The sequence below is a fragment of the Salminus brasiliensis genome, chromosome 23, assembly GCF_030463535.1.
Source record: "Salminus brasiliensis chromosome 23, fSalBra1.hap2, whole genome shotgun sequence".
Classification (NCBI taxonomy): Eukaryota; Metazoa; Chordata; class Actinopteri; order Characiformes; family Bryconidae; genus Salminus; species Salminus brasiliensis.
Window position 1 is genome coordinate 25,997,628 of NC_132900.1, and position 14,841 is coordinate 26,012,468.

The 14,841-nt window shown below is 45.9% G+C and overlaps 2 protein-coding genes across 3 annotated transcripts in view; both read right to left on the reverse strand.

The window, feature by feature from the left end:
• Positions 1 to 1,100: 1,100 nt before the first annotated feature.
• Positions 1,101 to 4,119, reverse strand: LOC140546241 (uncharacterized; the record flags this gene model as incomplete). Its single annotated transcript, XM_072669477.1, has 1 exon — positions 1,101 to 4,119. A coding segment is annotated over one exon (678 nt), but the record flags the coding sequence as incomplete, so codon positions are not given.
• LOC140545825 (sickle tail protein homolog) overlaps positions 4,043 to 14,841 on the reverse strand; it is a 48,804-nt gene continuing 38,005 nt past the window's right edge. Inside the window, exons 10-19 of one of the 2 annotated variants that reach the window (XM_072668815.1) lie at positions 12,768 to 12,904; positions 11,806 to 11,953; positions 11,257 to 11,689; positions 10,677 to 10,875; positions 9,962 to 10,212; positions 9,185 to 9,334; positions 7,683 to 7,796; positions 6,851 to 6,910; positions 5,115 to 6,749; positions 4,043 to 4,619 (exon numbers count right to left, since the gene is read on the reverse strand). In XM_072668815.1, coding sequence (XP_072524916.1) covers positions 4,482 to 4,619; positions 5,115 to 6,749; positions 6,851 to 6,910; positions 7,683 to 7,796; positions 9,185 to 9,334; positions 9,962 to 10,212; positions 10,677 to 10,875; positions 11,257 to 11,689; positions 11,806 to 11,953; positions 12,768 to 12,904 — 3,265 coding nt within the window. In that variant the 3' untranslated portion in view covers positions 4,043 to 4,481. The remainder of the gene's footprint in view (positions 4,620 to 5,114; positions 6,750 to 6,850; positions 6,911 to 7,682; positions 7,797 to 9,184; positions 9,335 to 9,961; positions 10,213 to 10,676; positions 10,876 to 11,256; positions 11,690 to 11,805; positions 11,954 to 12,767; positions 12,905 to 14,841) is intronic. The other variant, XM_072668814.1, reaches the window with a different exon arrangement.

Here is a 14,841-nt window from a genome sequence, read left to right on the forward strand (position 1 = left end):
CACTAAAATGTGCAGGGCAGTAGGCCTCGAGGACCAGGGTTGAGAAATACCGCTTCACAGTATGCCTCAGTGCAGTCAGGCTGAAAATCTAAGATGTGCTCTCAGTACTTCCTCAGTGCCTTTGAGATTTGGTCCATGTTGACATGATTGCATTATGAGTCCATGGTGCCAAATTAGAATCGACATATGTCTGATGAGGCTAGGCTTCAGCTCTCCAGTTCTGGTGATCCTGTGTCTGAGCCACTGCAGCCTGCAGAAGCCCCGACTTTCTAGCCGCTCCAACCACACTGCCCTCTCAACAGTTGCCTGCACAAATACACCACCTCCACCAGCCTGGACTGGACAGTTGGCACAAGGCAGGTTTGGGTCCATGGACTTGTGCTGTTGGTGCCGTTATTGGCTGACCGAAGTGGGACCTCAGCTGTTGTAGTCCGTCTGCCTCAAGGCTGGCAGTGTTGTGTATTCTGAGATGCTTTTCTGCTCTCCATGCTTGTACAGAGTGGTTATCTGCATTACAGTAGCTTCTCTGTCAGCTCCAACCAATCTGACCATTCCTTTTTGCCCCACTTTAGCAATGTCAGCTAAAGCTGCAGGCTTGATTTCTGATTCATTTTATGCATTTCTCTGCTGCCACATGATTGGCTCATTGGATAACATATTGAATATTGGTGTGGGTGTACAGGTGTTCCTAATAAAGTGCTTGCTTTAGAGTTAGTAAACAAAACCCAGGTTATCACCTTTGGCTTGATGTAATAAATTCATTATTAGCGAATGGGTCCCAGCTGTTTACCATCACTTAAACAAGCAAGTGCTGCCCTCTGTTGGCCCATGTTGGAAAAACGGCTACTTTTGTACACCCCGGTTTGTGCTCTTGTTTTTCTCAGACTAAAATTCCCCAAATACTTCAATTTAAAAAAGCTCTAGTGTCGTCAGCAGTAGTCTGAAGAAAGCAGTAGCCTTCGGAAAGCTTCTCTGAACCGTAGCGGCCTTGAGCCTTTCTTTTTTTTGTGACTGATGAAATGAACGCCTCCTACTTGAGTAGTGTTCGACGTGCTGTTGTGGTGAAATGAATGGCACGAATGAATGCTGGCTTCCAGGAAAACAGTGCTAAAGCAGACAGCCCTTTATTCCATAAACACAGTTTTCACAAGCTCCCCTCCACAGCTTTTATACAGGTTATACAGTTTTACAAAACCAGAGAAAATATGTACAGCGTTTTTGTGCAAACGTGATTTTCATTATGATGAGAGATGTAAAAGGCATGCATAGGAGTAAACTTTGGCCAGATGCAAACATGTAAGCCTTTTAAAATACACCAATCCACATGTTTAGGCATTTTGACACAAGCTGTCGGAAACACCATATGCCTTAATGCAAGAGTGATCTAGACTACTGGAGATATCTTACTGGATTACTATCAAACATCACACACATACACACACACACACTCACTCTATATAGCCTTTAACTTTATATCTAGTCTTTAATGAATGTGAAAACTTTGGTATTGTAGTGAAACACTTCAAATAAAATCAAATAAAAACAGGTCACTTAGGATCGACCCGTGTGTGTAACGTTAGTTGTAACTAAAACCAGCATTGTAACCCAACATAATTCAACTTCTCAAGCTTTCAGCTTCTTTATAAACAGGCAGTTCAGGAGTTAAGTTATTCTATGGTAGATATCTACTTGGCAATGATCAACTTAAAACAACATAGATGAAAATATACTATATTCATCCATTTAACTTTTTCAAAAATATTTTTTTGTACACATGTATATAGTCAGTGTATTTAAGCAATATAATAATTCTCACGCGTCTATAAAAAATAAATCCGACACTATCAATTCAAACTGATCCCTCACATAAAAAAAACAACAGTTCTCCAGAAGCACCATATCTACCATATTACATTATACCGTGCAGTTATGCTGTAAGCAAGAAAAACAGCAGCATTAGTGCACAACTACAACACTGAAAGACAGACCCACATCCCCAAATGCTTTACCCGGGTCTAGATGACTTAGTCAGTGGTATGTAGCACTGCCCATCAGAAAGCTGGGGAAGGGCACCTGGCCTTTCCAGCACTTGGATCATGTTTCCTTGTTTAAGATTGAACTTTGGGATTAAAGCCAAAGTTTACATTGTGATGCCAGAGCTTTTCAACTTTTCCAGTGTTTAAACCACATTTGAATGCATGATGATGCTGGAATTGGCAGAAACTGGTTAAATAAACATTTCAAACCTATTTTTTTTTTTATATCTATTATTTTTTTTTAATGAAACCAATTTCTTTTACAAACATGCAGAATGTTTATGTGACGCTGGGCTAGTGAGCTGTCACACCAGTGGCAAATTTGTAACCCTACAGAAATGAGTGTTTTTATAATGCTTACTGAGGTAGATAGAATTCCAATTTAGGTAAGTTATATATTAGAATAATAATAGTGGGAAGAACCACCCTTGGCTTAGATGACACTAGCGAGCCGTCAGGCCATAGATTGTATTAGGTTAACTGCTCCACAGCGACGCGTCAATTGCTCAGTAACACTCACTGGTCGTCGCTCCCATCTGGCATCAATGGCCCGTGGACACCACGGTAATGCCGCTGGGAGTCCTTTCTCAGTGCACCTTCACTACGGCGGCTTCGCTATATCTAAAACGTCCCGCGAAGTTTGCTGTTTCCGACATGTCACCACTCTTCTCCCGGTACCTTATTATCATGCTCTTTTGGACATCTGTCAAATCGTGTCCTTTGGCCAGGACAATCTTTTTGCTCTCTGCTACAACTGACTGGTGTGCTCGCTCATTTATACATGCAGCAAACCTAGCAAACATGGTTACGCTGCGATTGTTTTGGAGCCCTCAATGTTGAAATGCACTCTTAAAATGTCAGAAAATGGATAGTGGAACAAAAATGGAAGTTTTGAAGAGGCAATGTGACCTAATGATGAGGTGAGGTGAAACTCCAGCGCTGTAAGAAAGAAGAGTTTCCTGGGAAACCCTTTCACCTTGTCATGTGGCATCAGTGATGTCCCGGGCTGAGTTCATTCCAAAACGTATAATAATATTAATATTTAATTAGTAATATTCTGATATGACTGTGTGTGTGTGTGTGTTGCTTTCCTAGTTATGCTATTTACTTTTGGCAGTATTATTTAGGCTAAAACTGAGCAATACACTTTGGCAACCAGGAAGCTGAGCTTTAGCAACATAGCTTTAGTAATGTGACCGAAGCCGATCCTCACAGTTATAGACCGTTTTCTTAGTTGAAAAGTATCTGTGAAAATCAAACGTTACTTTGGAAATTTAAAAACAAGGCTCATGTCCTCAACTTTTTGATGGGCAGTGTATTCTGTGAGCGATAGATATACATACCCCAGCACTGATGAACGGAGTGGGACAGAAACCCGAAATGACTGGAAAAAAAGACAGGAGTCTTATGCCATATCCTTTGAGGCTGGCGCTGGTGTGACAGTGGGCAGGCTTCTGCTGGCGGCAGGCTGTTGTCGCGGGCTGCTGAAGCCAGGGACGTGTGGGGCACGGCTAGCCCGGCTCACGGCGGTGGGGGAAAGGAGAGAGGGGGAAGACGGGGATGAGGAAGACGAGGTAGAGGTGGGAGAGGCAGAGGAAGAGGAATAGGATGAGGAAGAAGAGGAGGAGGAATAGTAGCTGTTTTGGGTGCCGTGGGTTTGGGCCAACTGTGAAGGGCCGAGGACTCGCAGGGACTCGTTAGAGGGCGGGGTCGGGCTGCGGCTCGGCCGGCTCAGGTTGAGACACGGGATAGAGGACTTGGAGCAAGGAGAAGGGCGATTAGTAGGCTTAGAGGCGTTCGAAACAGGAGCAGGAGCGGAGCTGCTTTTCCCCGAGCTAGGACAAAAGGCTGGGATCTTAGAAGCAGGCAAAGCAAGGAAAGCATATTTACTATTCCCGTGAGCTGTGATACCGCCCCCATTAGCCTGCGAACAAAGACGTCGAAAGACACAAGCAGTGTCAAGCAAGGGTGGAGACACAAAGACAAGAAAGTAAATGCATATCTGTATGAACCCACAGTTGTGACACACCAACAAAAATACTTGTATTGTTTTGAGAGAACATCTGAGGAAATCACTGCATGTTTAACTTATTAAAAACAGCACCTCAAGAAAAGCAAGGAAAAACTGGCACTGCACAGGCCCTGGCTTTGCACCTCTACCTCAGTGCATTGTAGTGTTCGAAGCTATAAGCAACCCCCTCTTTTATGTAAATGTAAGACGGGCATGCTTGCAATTACGATGGACAGGAAACGGGAATGGTGGGACGTGTAGGGGAAGAGTTGTACCCAGAGAGACGGAGGAAAATCACACGGACATCACAGCTGATCCACGCAGGTCCACTCAACAAAAACAGTCACAGATTCACAGTCTAAAAGGCGCCATGGGACATCACGCGTCTGCATCTTTAGGCGGAGAGAATGAAAGAGTCCCTCACAAAGGCGGCCCTACAGTAAAACTACCTGTCGGAATTGCCTCTGGGAGTCCTGGATCTTTTGGGACTTCCCGGGCTTCTCTGCAGGTCCCGACTGCTGCCGGGATCTGGGTGAGGAAATTCGACTTGACGAAGGGGAGCCACTGGGATTCTGCAAGAAAGCCAAATCACAAGAGAATAAAGTTAGAGCCAGGCTGGGCAGTGAAAGACAACAGAGTGAGAAGAGCAACTTTGTGTGATTTCTAATTCGGAGACAAGGTTCTTGGACCCAGAAACGTACAGCCAAGCATGCTTGAGTAAACCAACATTTTCCCCAACACCGAACACATGCAGAGTCAAGTCATTAATCACAAAGATCAGAGCCAGTCACTTGGACAGAGGAAAAACCTTCACCACCTCGGACTTGCAGCCAAAGCGAAGTGGCGCAGACGAGGACAACAAGTCTGTCAAGACACCCCAACTCTACAAATCATGGCAAATGAAAATCACACACAGGACTCAAAGCAGAGAGGGGGGCTGTGAATTTCCCCCCACAGGCACCTACAGAACACATTCACGGCGGATTAAAGTCAGCAGTTAGAGTGGCAAACCCTCAGAGGCAAACCCAAGCCACCAGCGGGAGTGGAGAGGAGTTGAAGAGAGAGACCTGTTTAGTGCCACTGGAGTTGGAGGAACCGGAGGAACCGGAAGACGAGGTTCGAGGGGCGGACTGTGCTTTGGCCTTCTTCCGCTGCAGACATTTTTGGGGTTTTGGGTTCTGAGAAGTTGGCTTCTTCGAGGGGCTCCCTTCACCCTGCTCCATTTGAGCAGCGGTTCTCTTGGTCTTTGACTCTTTTCGTGAAGTTTCGGGGGACAGCGCTGGGTCCATGTCGCTGATTGTTGTTTCTAGTTGCTTGATGGTCTCCTCTAGGCTGTCCAAGGTCTTGTAGGTGGTCTTGCAGATCTCATTACTCCTTCCTTTAGAGGGTGGAGGACTGATTGTGTTGGTTTGCAGAGTGGGGCTGACGGAAGTGACGGAACTGGTAGAGTCTGCTTGCGATTTGATCTCGAACCTCTTGGCCTCTCTTGCCTGTCTCACCGTACCATCTGGTTCTTCTTCGTCCTCGTAAACTACCACCTGCAGGGTCTTTTTGCCTGCTTTTGTCCCGGTGCGGATCGCTTGGCCGATGGCTGCTAGCTGCTTCTTGGGAAACTTAAACTTAAATTTCTTTTTACCTTCTTGCTTTGCATCACCAGGCAGATCTACCTTGGATCCATCCTCCGACTCTGGGGAAGAGCACTCTGTAGGATTCGGCTGTTGTCCACTAACTAAAAGATTACTACCACGATCATCTGCCGTTTGACTGTCTGACCTGCCCTGATCTCCTACCTCAGCCTTAGTCATTGCATGCCCTGAGCCTGCCTCCTCTTCTTCTGTCTCCTCGTCAATGGTTTCCTCCGAAAGCATCCTGTCCAGCTCCTCCTCGCACTCAAAGATGGTGGAGAGACGTTTGTATGCCTGCCGGATGTCCATAGGCTCATCAAAGACGATGATGACGGGTTTCTTACTAAACCCGCTGTCCTCTTCGGCAGATGCGGTTGGGTCTGTTCCTACTTTTACGGTTTCAACGTCTTGGCCCTTGGAGCTGACCAACTGCTGGTACTCTCCGTTGGACAGAGCCTTTACTTTGGTTTTAGTGATCATAAAGGCAATGTTGTCAGGTGGGGGTGGAGGCGGAGCCTCCTCTCCAGGAAGGTCAGGGCTCAAGCTGCCATCCTCTGTGTACCTTGCTCGAACTTTAGCTGACCTCATTACCACTTGCTGCTCATTCTCTTGGCACCCGCTCTCTGACGATAACTCCGAGGCTTGAGATACCACTTGAGAGGCAGCCGCCTGCGCCTCAGATCCAATACAGGTTTTCTCAGCGACAACCGGGTTTTCAGAACTTGAAAGCACTTGCTTTCCTGGCCTGTTTGTGATGCTCTCAGACACTTTTCCTTTCGGAACAACTTGCGCATCATCTTCAGCCCTGCAGGTATCCCTCACAGACTTAAGAAGACTTATCTGAAGAGATTTCTGATGAGTATCAGCGGAATCCTGGCTTTCCTCCACTGATTTAGGAGGATCTAAAGTTAACTCGTGTGATGTTAGTATGTCTGGCCGCTGAGAAAGGTCAGAAGCGTTCAGATGGGACACCTTAGAGGAGGAAGTGATTCCTTCCCCGGACTCTTTGTGGACCTCAGGTTCTCTAAGGAGATTGTCGGTGGGAATCTTTGCTGTGCCAGTGATGTAATATATTACCTGATGAAGAAAGAGATTGCTTATTTTAATGGAACACAACTCAACATAAATATACAGTGGAAGAAGAAAGGATGAATGAAGGAAGGACTAAAGTGTTTTACCCCAGAGTCAGCAGGAGCACCGGGAGTGTGCTTTCCATCTTCGCAGTGGTGAGCTGTTTTCTAACATTTGTAAGGGACAGAATGAAAAATGGGCAACACTGCACATTCCGAGTATTTCATTAACAACAGATAAATGGCGCCATCTACAGTTTTTAACTGAAATCTCATGCGTGATTTAAAAGAGCTTAAGTGCAGTTTAGATTGGAACGGTGTCAGTTTTCCATCAGCGAGTGCAGGGAGTCCTGATGGAAAGATGTATGTTAGCAAAAGGACTGAATTTCATCTGATATTCCAGGAGAACCTAGAGATTGTGGATTAGGTACATGCAGTTAACAGCCGAAAATAAGCAGAAGAACAAGAACAAGGTCTTAAAACAGCAACATACTTTTACATCAGGACCACACTAAAACATCCCGGCAATGTTTTAATGTATTAATCACCTGGATGTACAGTTAAATAATTCAAATAATGAATTATACTCTCATGCATTTCTGTACAGTTCACTCCAGTACACAGCCCTTGCTATTCACCAGCCCACCCCTATTCTCTACCCTCCTGTCTTTCCGAACATCATTCCTCTCCTCCCCATCATGCCTGGGCCGAAACATCTGTCCCTTTTGGATTCTAGCAGCAGATGTATGAGTGTGAGAGCAGGGTTAGACACTCAGTCAAGTCTCCGCGGAGCACTGCAGCCACTCAAGCGTGGTTAAAGCCAAACCGAGGCCGGACATTAGTAACAGCGGTTAAAAGGACACAGGGGAGCCCCCCTGTAAGACACTGACTGACATTACAGCGGGGTGGAGGTAGATGGCACTGCAGCGTGTCTTGTTACCTTTGGGTCGTATGAGGAGAGGGAGAACGCTGCCTCGGTGTCTGGGAGCTCGTGGGTGGTCAGGTCGACCACATATCTTGGCTCTAAATCTTTAACCGGGCACTTCTCAAACACCTGGATTAGAGGGTGCGGAGATTAGGTGGAACAAAAGGATGGACCTGTATAATCCATGTGGATTTTACCATGTGGATTTAATTTATCAATACTGTGTTTTTGAGAATCAATACAGCACTGCAAAATATATTATTGCAGTTCTGTACATTCATATTTTCATACACCCTTAATGTGCACCACAGGTCAGCAGCTTTTTAAAGCAACACCATGTGTCACTATAACTGAGAAAGTATTTAGTGTCTTAAATAAAGTAAAAACCTCCCAAATAAACATTTAATAGTTTAGTTAGTGGGGCAGTGGTGGCTCAGCGGTTAGAGCGCCGGGATATCGATAACAGGGTTGTGGGTTCGATTCCCGGGCTCGGCAAGCTGCCACTGTTGGGCCCTTGAGCAAGGTCCTTTACCCTCTCTGCTCCCCGGGCTGGAGTTGGCTGCCCACCGCTCTGGGTGTGTGTGTGTACTCACTGCCCCTAACACATGTGTGAGTGTGTGTTCACTACCAGATGGGTTAAATGCGGAGGACACATTTCACTGTACACTGTACAGTGACAAATACGTGCACCTTTAGCACCTTTATTTAATAATAATGAGTGACTGCTTATCGTAAGGGTCTGCTATCCACAGTGTAAAGTAGGGACGTCTTGATTAAGGTTACTTTGCTCCCAACCTTTTGAGCTAGTCTGAAAAACAAAGCTGGGTTACAGATTTTTCCTGGGCGCCCCCTCCAGCCAGCTCAGCATGGGTGGTTAAATTCCATCACCAGCTCACGATTTACCATGATTTAGGACTGATTTACCAAACCAGGGGTTTCGATGAGAACTACAAATAGTGCTAGACTATGAGGAGCACATGAGGAGAGCTTTGGAGATGTTGTAATGAGCACAGTGATGTAAAAGGACTACTTTTTGTAGAAATTATATCAGCATAAATATTATAAATGCAGCGTTTTACTGGAGAAATGAACACTTACTGCCCCAATAAGGAGCTTTTTCATTCAAATTTTTATATCTGCCTAAAACCTCTACACAGTACTGTACTTTTATTGAAACTTTACTAATCACTGTTTGCTTCCATTATTTTGTCAGACCTCAGTCAGAGGCTCAGTTGCTGTCTGACACCACTAGAGGGCAGAACAGACAACAACATGCAGAAAGTGAGAGTCAGATGATGCTCTGAAACAGCTGTTTATTTGGAAATGTCAGCATGGGTGTGACCGGTTGAGGTTGACGTAGGAACGTTTGTTCCAAAACACCCTCAGCCCTGCCCCGGTGTTTCTCCATACCCGGCTGTGTGTGTTTCTTTGCTAATATGGACCACATTCACACCCTTGTTTTATCTTAGCAGGTGTAGCGTGTGTGTGTGTGTGGTGTACGGCAGGGATTGACCCACCTGCAGCTCTGCTATGATCTTATCTTCATCGTCCTCTTCCTCGTCTCGGGCAGTAGCGGCGCTGACAGGGGGAGGAGTGTAGGGTTTGGGTTTGACCTCCGGGGGAACTCTTTGGGGTTTGGCTTGGATCGCTCCCTCCTCTGCCTCCTGCTGCTGAAACAACCAACCAAGCATGATGGACCCTCACATACCACTACAAGCCCCCTCTCACAAAGTTGTGGCTCAGTATTGGTCCTGATACGGCAGTGCTAACAATAGTAGTCACACAAAGTAAAATCAGAATAAGCACCTACCTACTATATAAAAATACCTAGCTGTTATATAATAATTACAGCTGATTTGATCAATTTAGGGCTATTTTTTAAAAATTATTATTAAGTATGTATTTATCTGTTTATCTAAGTATTTGTATATGAGCTAATTCATAAAAGATAACGAACCAAGTACCAAACCATCTTTAATTAACACTATTTTCCATTTTTCATAATTTTATGGCTGATCAATGTAAATCTAAATAAACATACAGAGGTCAGCTCACTTATGCTAGCTGATAAATCTACTGTGTTTTAGTTTAAATTTCCAATGACGAAGCTGATGTTCTAGTTGTGGGTTTGAAACTAATGTCCAATGAATTATTCCAATGTTCTAACAGCATTTATATCAGTGAGAGTGGCACACCAAACGCAGGAGTCTTGTTTGTGAGAGAGATGTTTGGGAATGCTGTTCAACTAGGTCTAAAAAACACACACACACACACACACACACGCACACACACACCTGAGCAGAGGTGGATTCCTTGCGGCTGGTGTAGATCACCTCTCCGGAGCGCCCGGTTGTAAGCCCAGTGCTTTGAGGGTAGAATCTGCGAGGGGGAGGCGGAGGAGGGGACTTGCCTCCTGTTTCGGCAGCGCAGGGCTTGGCTCTGTCAACACTGGCTCGGTGTGGCTTCTCTATAGGAGGCTTCGGGAGCCTCTCCGCGCTGGCCTGGACTGGTTTTTCTGCTACAGGTTCTGCTGGTGCGGTGGCCTCTGAGTGCAGACGTGTGAAGAGGAACCAAGATCAAAGGGTACGCCGCGCAAGTGCACAACTACAGAAACACATTTCAGATGCCAAACATGTCTTGGTTGACTGACTACATTCGGAGTGAGTGGCGGAAGCTGTTTATGGGACCTTTAACCTTGCTTTAACTGTCTAATAGGTGTAAAGTTCAGTATGTGAGTTTGGGGGTAAATCCCGGGCGAGCACACTCCGGGTAGATAGATGGCGCTGTGATGCCGCATCGGCAGCAGTTGGAAAAGAGGCGGTTGCTGGCTTTGCATGTATCGGAGGAGGCATGTGTTAAGTCCTTACCCTGCTAGTGTCAGGAGCTTTGCTAGTGCTAGGGGAAGCTACGAATGGGTGGGTTAACTGGCAATACCAAATTGGGGGAAAAAAGGGGAAGAATTTAACCAAAACGTTTTTAAATAAGGAAAAAAAAAGTATCGCTACATACCTGGAAGTGGAGCTGGAGGTTGAGGGCAGTCCACTTCGTCAGGCAGTGTGATGGTGACCGGTGGGTCTGTAGCACTGCTGTCCTCCTGAGTGGTCACCTCCAGGTTAGGAATGGCTTTCATGAGGTTGGCCTGGGCCTGCTGCAGAATCCTCTCCATCTCAGTCTTTGCTTCATCCTCCACCTTCTCCTTCCCTGCAGCCTGAAAGCGCACAGCAACAGAGGATCAACTGAGACTATAGAAATGCTCCATCTTGGTTGGAGCTCCATCATTTCATAGAACACACTTCCACTGCTCTACAGCTCAATGCTGGGGGGCTACACCCATCTAGCCCACGCCTGGCATTAGGCATGGTGCCAAGAAGTTCCTGTTTATCCTCAGTACTTATCTACAGTGACTAGACAAGCTTTGTGTGTGAGCTCTGTCAAAGCAGCTGAATGCATTCATTAGAAGGCATGTCCATGAACATTTGGTCATATAGTGTGTACATACATATATATATATATATATATTTAATTACAGTGATAATAAAATAGTATTAAACAATGATTTTATTAAAAATGTCTGTTATATTTCTATAACCTTGTCTCCTGTATTTGCTGTATTTTCCTCATTCGGTGGTGGAGGTGTGGTGTTTTCAGCTGCGCTAACAGAGCTGGAGTGAATGACCTCCTCCTGGACAGGCGGAACACCCCTCTTTTGCAGGGCGGGGCTGTCCTCCCGGCTCCGTGGGCTGACCTTGGCAACGGTGGGGGAGTCGCGGCCGTGTGTGGGTGTGAGTGGGGGGCTGGCATGGTGGGACAGGGCTGTGGAGAGCTGGCAGGGCTGCAGGCTGACTGGGGCGCTACGGGCACGCTGCACCAGCACGGGCGAGGAGGGGGTGAGCTCAGAACGGACCGCCCGTGCAGGGGAACGCGGCTGAGGGGTTGGGGAGTTCTGGGGCAAGACTGGGGACTCGGGCTCCTCGGGCTTGGAGGACATCGGGTCAGTGTGGAGGTAGCCCTCTGTGGCACACCTGCGAAGCACACATGTAGTTCTGTATTAATAGGTTAGTTATTGTACAGCAAGTAAACCTGTGTTAAAAACTTTCTGAAAAGCGGAGTGTCTCTAAACTCTTAGCAGGTGCTGTACCTCCTGAGGCTGCCCAATGTTTCGGTCAGTGCTTTGACCCTCTTCAGCATGCTGTCCATCTTGTGCGGCTCCTCCTTTAGAAAGCGCACCGCTTCCACCTCTACTTTTAACACGGAGCGCATCTTCAGCTGCAGTGCTGGGAACTCCCCTGAGGGACACACACACACACACATGGGCATGACCATTCAAGCAGACTAAACCAACTAGTTTTACCTCTCAAATTTATTGTGAAATCAAACCAGAAAAGGACGTGCGAAAATGGTGATCTCTGATTGGCTACCCTCTGTTGTGCTTTATTTAAAAAGTAGTCAAGTCTGAAAAACTGAAAAAGTGAGGAGTGGGAGGGGCCAAACCGCTGTAGATAGAATAGAAATAGAAATATACCGTCATGAGAAGAAAATGAGTACACCCATGACATCTGATCTTCATTTGAACAATACTGGGAGATGGAAGTAATACAACTAAACACATATAACTGAAGAAATGACTGAAGAAAATGTAAATATTAGAAATGCAATTATTAGAAAATATTAGAAACCCCCACGTTTATTACTACTTCATATTAGAATCAGGTGCAGAACATTAGCTGCAGATGATTAAAACATTTGGAGGAGCCCTTTCCAAACTCACCTGCATCTACAACCTGCTCAGAGAGGCCTCAGAGAGCTCTTTGGATCTGGCCATGGTGATCTTCACCACTAACTTCAACCATCAAGAGCAGACCAGCCTAAATGACAATTCTTCAGTTGTGTGTTTAGTTAGATGACCTCCATCTCCCAATAATGTCCAAATGAATATGTCCAAATGTCCAGACGTTTAAATATATTTAAAAAAAACAAGGTTTACATGGGGTGTTCTAGCTTTCTCACATTAAAAAAAAGTGTATGTGAAACTGCATTGGCTTTAGTGACATCAAACTGTGATGAAAATGGAATGGAAAAGGAAAGCTATACATATCTGACCTTTCAGTGCAGCGAGGGCCTCCCCAACTTGTCTCAGACTGACCGCCCCGTCCTCCACATCCCGCAAGGTGATCGGGCGCTGAGCTGTCACGGACATCGAGTCCCTCTTCAGGCCCTCCACGTGTTTCTCCAGGTCTCTGTAAGGTCACAACTGGGTTAGTGGGTGGGGACTGATTAAGCTATGCATGCTCCGCCCACAAACATGTTCAAAGCAACTGTTGTTTGGAGAGTTTGGAGTTTAGTTGAAGCTTAGTTGAAGTTAAAACACTAATCACAGTCTAAACACTAATCAAACCTGAGACACTTTGACGAGGGCCGGATAGTTATGTCCAGACAGCTGGGTCAAAGCATCTAAGCACTAAGGCAGTGGTGTGTATCAACTGACGATGGTTTGAGGAGGGACAGACCACCAACCGAGACACCCAAGGCTCATTTGTGTGCAAATAAACAAACAAGGACTAATGTGGCACCAAATAAATGTTTAATGATTGTTACTGAAGGAACGTGCACTACAGCGCCCCCTGCTCTTAGCCACAGATTGGTCAGAATGCTCATGAACAGATTCATTTAGCTTGACCAGTTTGACACATTCAGCATGAACAAGGAATACGACTGGGATGTTCTCTGACAGCGACTGCATGGCGCGCTTTTCACTCGATTTCAGTCGTTCTGACCTGGCACTCGCTGTCACATAGGCCGGGCCGCAACAGGAAAGAAGTCATGGGTAGGGTTTTGATTGACCCTTGCAAGTGTCACATCTGGAAGCTCTTGTTTTTCTCATTTCAGCTGCAATGATCATCACAGTCATGCGCTTTCAACTTAAACTGTCACTAAGGATCTAGACTTCAGGAGCCATCTTCATCCTCGTTCCTGTTCACAGTGAGACAGTGATGACGGTGAACCTATTCGCATCCACACAGCATCAGGCCTTCACTGAGGAGGGCAGAAACTGGCCAGAGTCCAGAGAGAGCAGTACGACTAGGGACAGCTAGCTTTTTAAAATATATGGAGCAGTTTCACATGAGCTGAAATTTACTATGCCCAACGCTGAGCGTGAATTAGAGAGGTATATAGCCCCTGTGGGCTTCTCTGGAGCGATGCAGAGCTGGAGTGTGCAGAACTAATCATCCCAAATCAGTACCTGAGCTAATGCCATCAACTCCTCCACACAGCAATGTTCCAACATCTTTCGCAAAGCTATTCCAGAAGAGCAGACGCTGTTACGACAGTGGGACAAATTCTCTCTCTTCTGCTAATACGTTTGGAGGGTGGAGGAGCAGGTGTCCACTTACTTTTTGGACAAAGTGGACAAAGCATAAGAAGGTTTATTGAAGGGTTAAGTGTCACCACACCTGTAAACATCAGCTTTATACACCACTTTTAACCACCAATCAATCTTTCTCAGCAATAATTGGGAAAAGAAAAGTGCCAAACTCAAGAGACGTGTTCTTCACATCAAGGACGACACTTTGATTACCCAAAATTTGAGGGCTGAAGCTAATTAAACCCAAAGGATCGGCACTCAGTAGAGTTCAGGTCTGTTGTTCTTTCTTAATCTGATTAGAACTCAAGGTCAGACCTTCATAAGCAGTGTTTACATTTTTTCGCTGACTACTCTTAACACATCAGGGGGCAGCGTGGGGCAATCAGGCTGAGGCAAACGCTGATGTCTGTTGGACTGCACACCGTACCTCAAAGGGTTAACCCTCCCTCCCCTGCTGTGAAGCCAAATATATCTTCTTGGCTTTTTTTTCCAGTAAGCTGAGATTTAGCGTGGTGTGAGCGGGAAAGTTGAGGAGAGCGAAACACTCTGAAACCTGTTCGACACGCTCGGAGAGTGTTAGCTGACGGTGTGAGCGGAGAGAGAGCGAGGGCGAGGGCGAGCTTTGGGTGTGTAGAAGTGAGGAGCAGGATTTCGAGTGTAAGAGACTAGAACAAGCACAAAAGCTAATGTTGAACCGGCTTCGTTAAAATTAGCCCACATTATAATTCAGTCAATTTTAGCCTGAGTTCCACTGAATAATTCAGTGTTTGAGTTCAGTACAGTTTGGTTCACTGTCGGGAAAGTTACCGA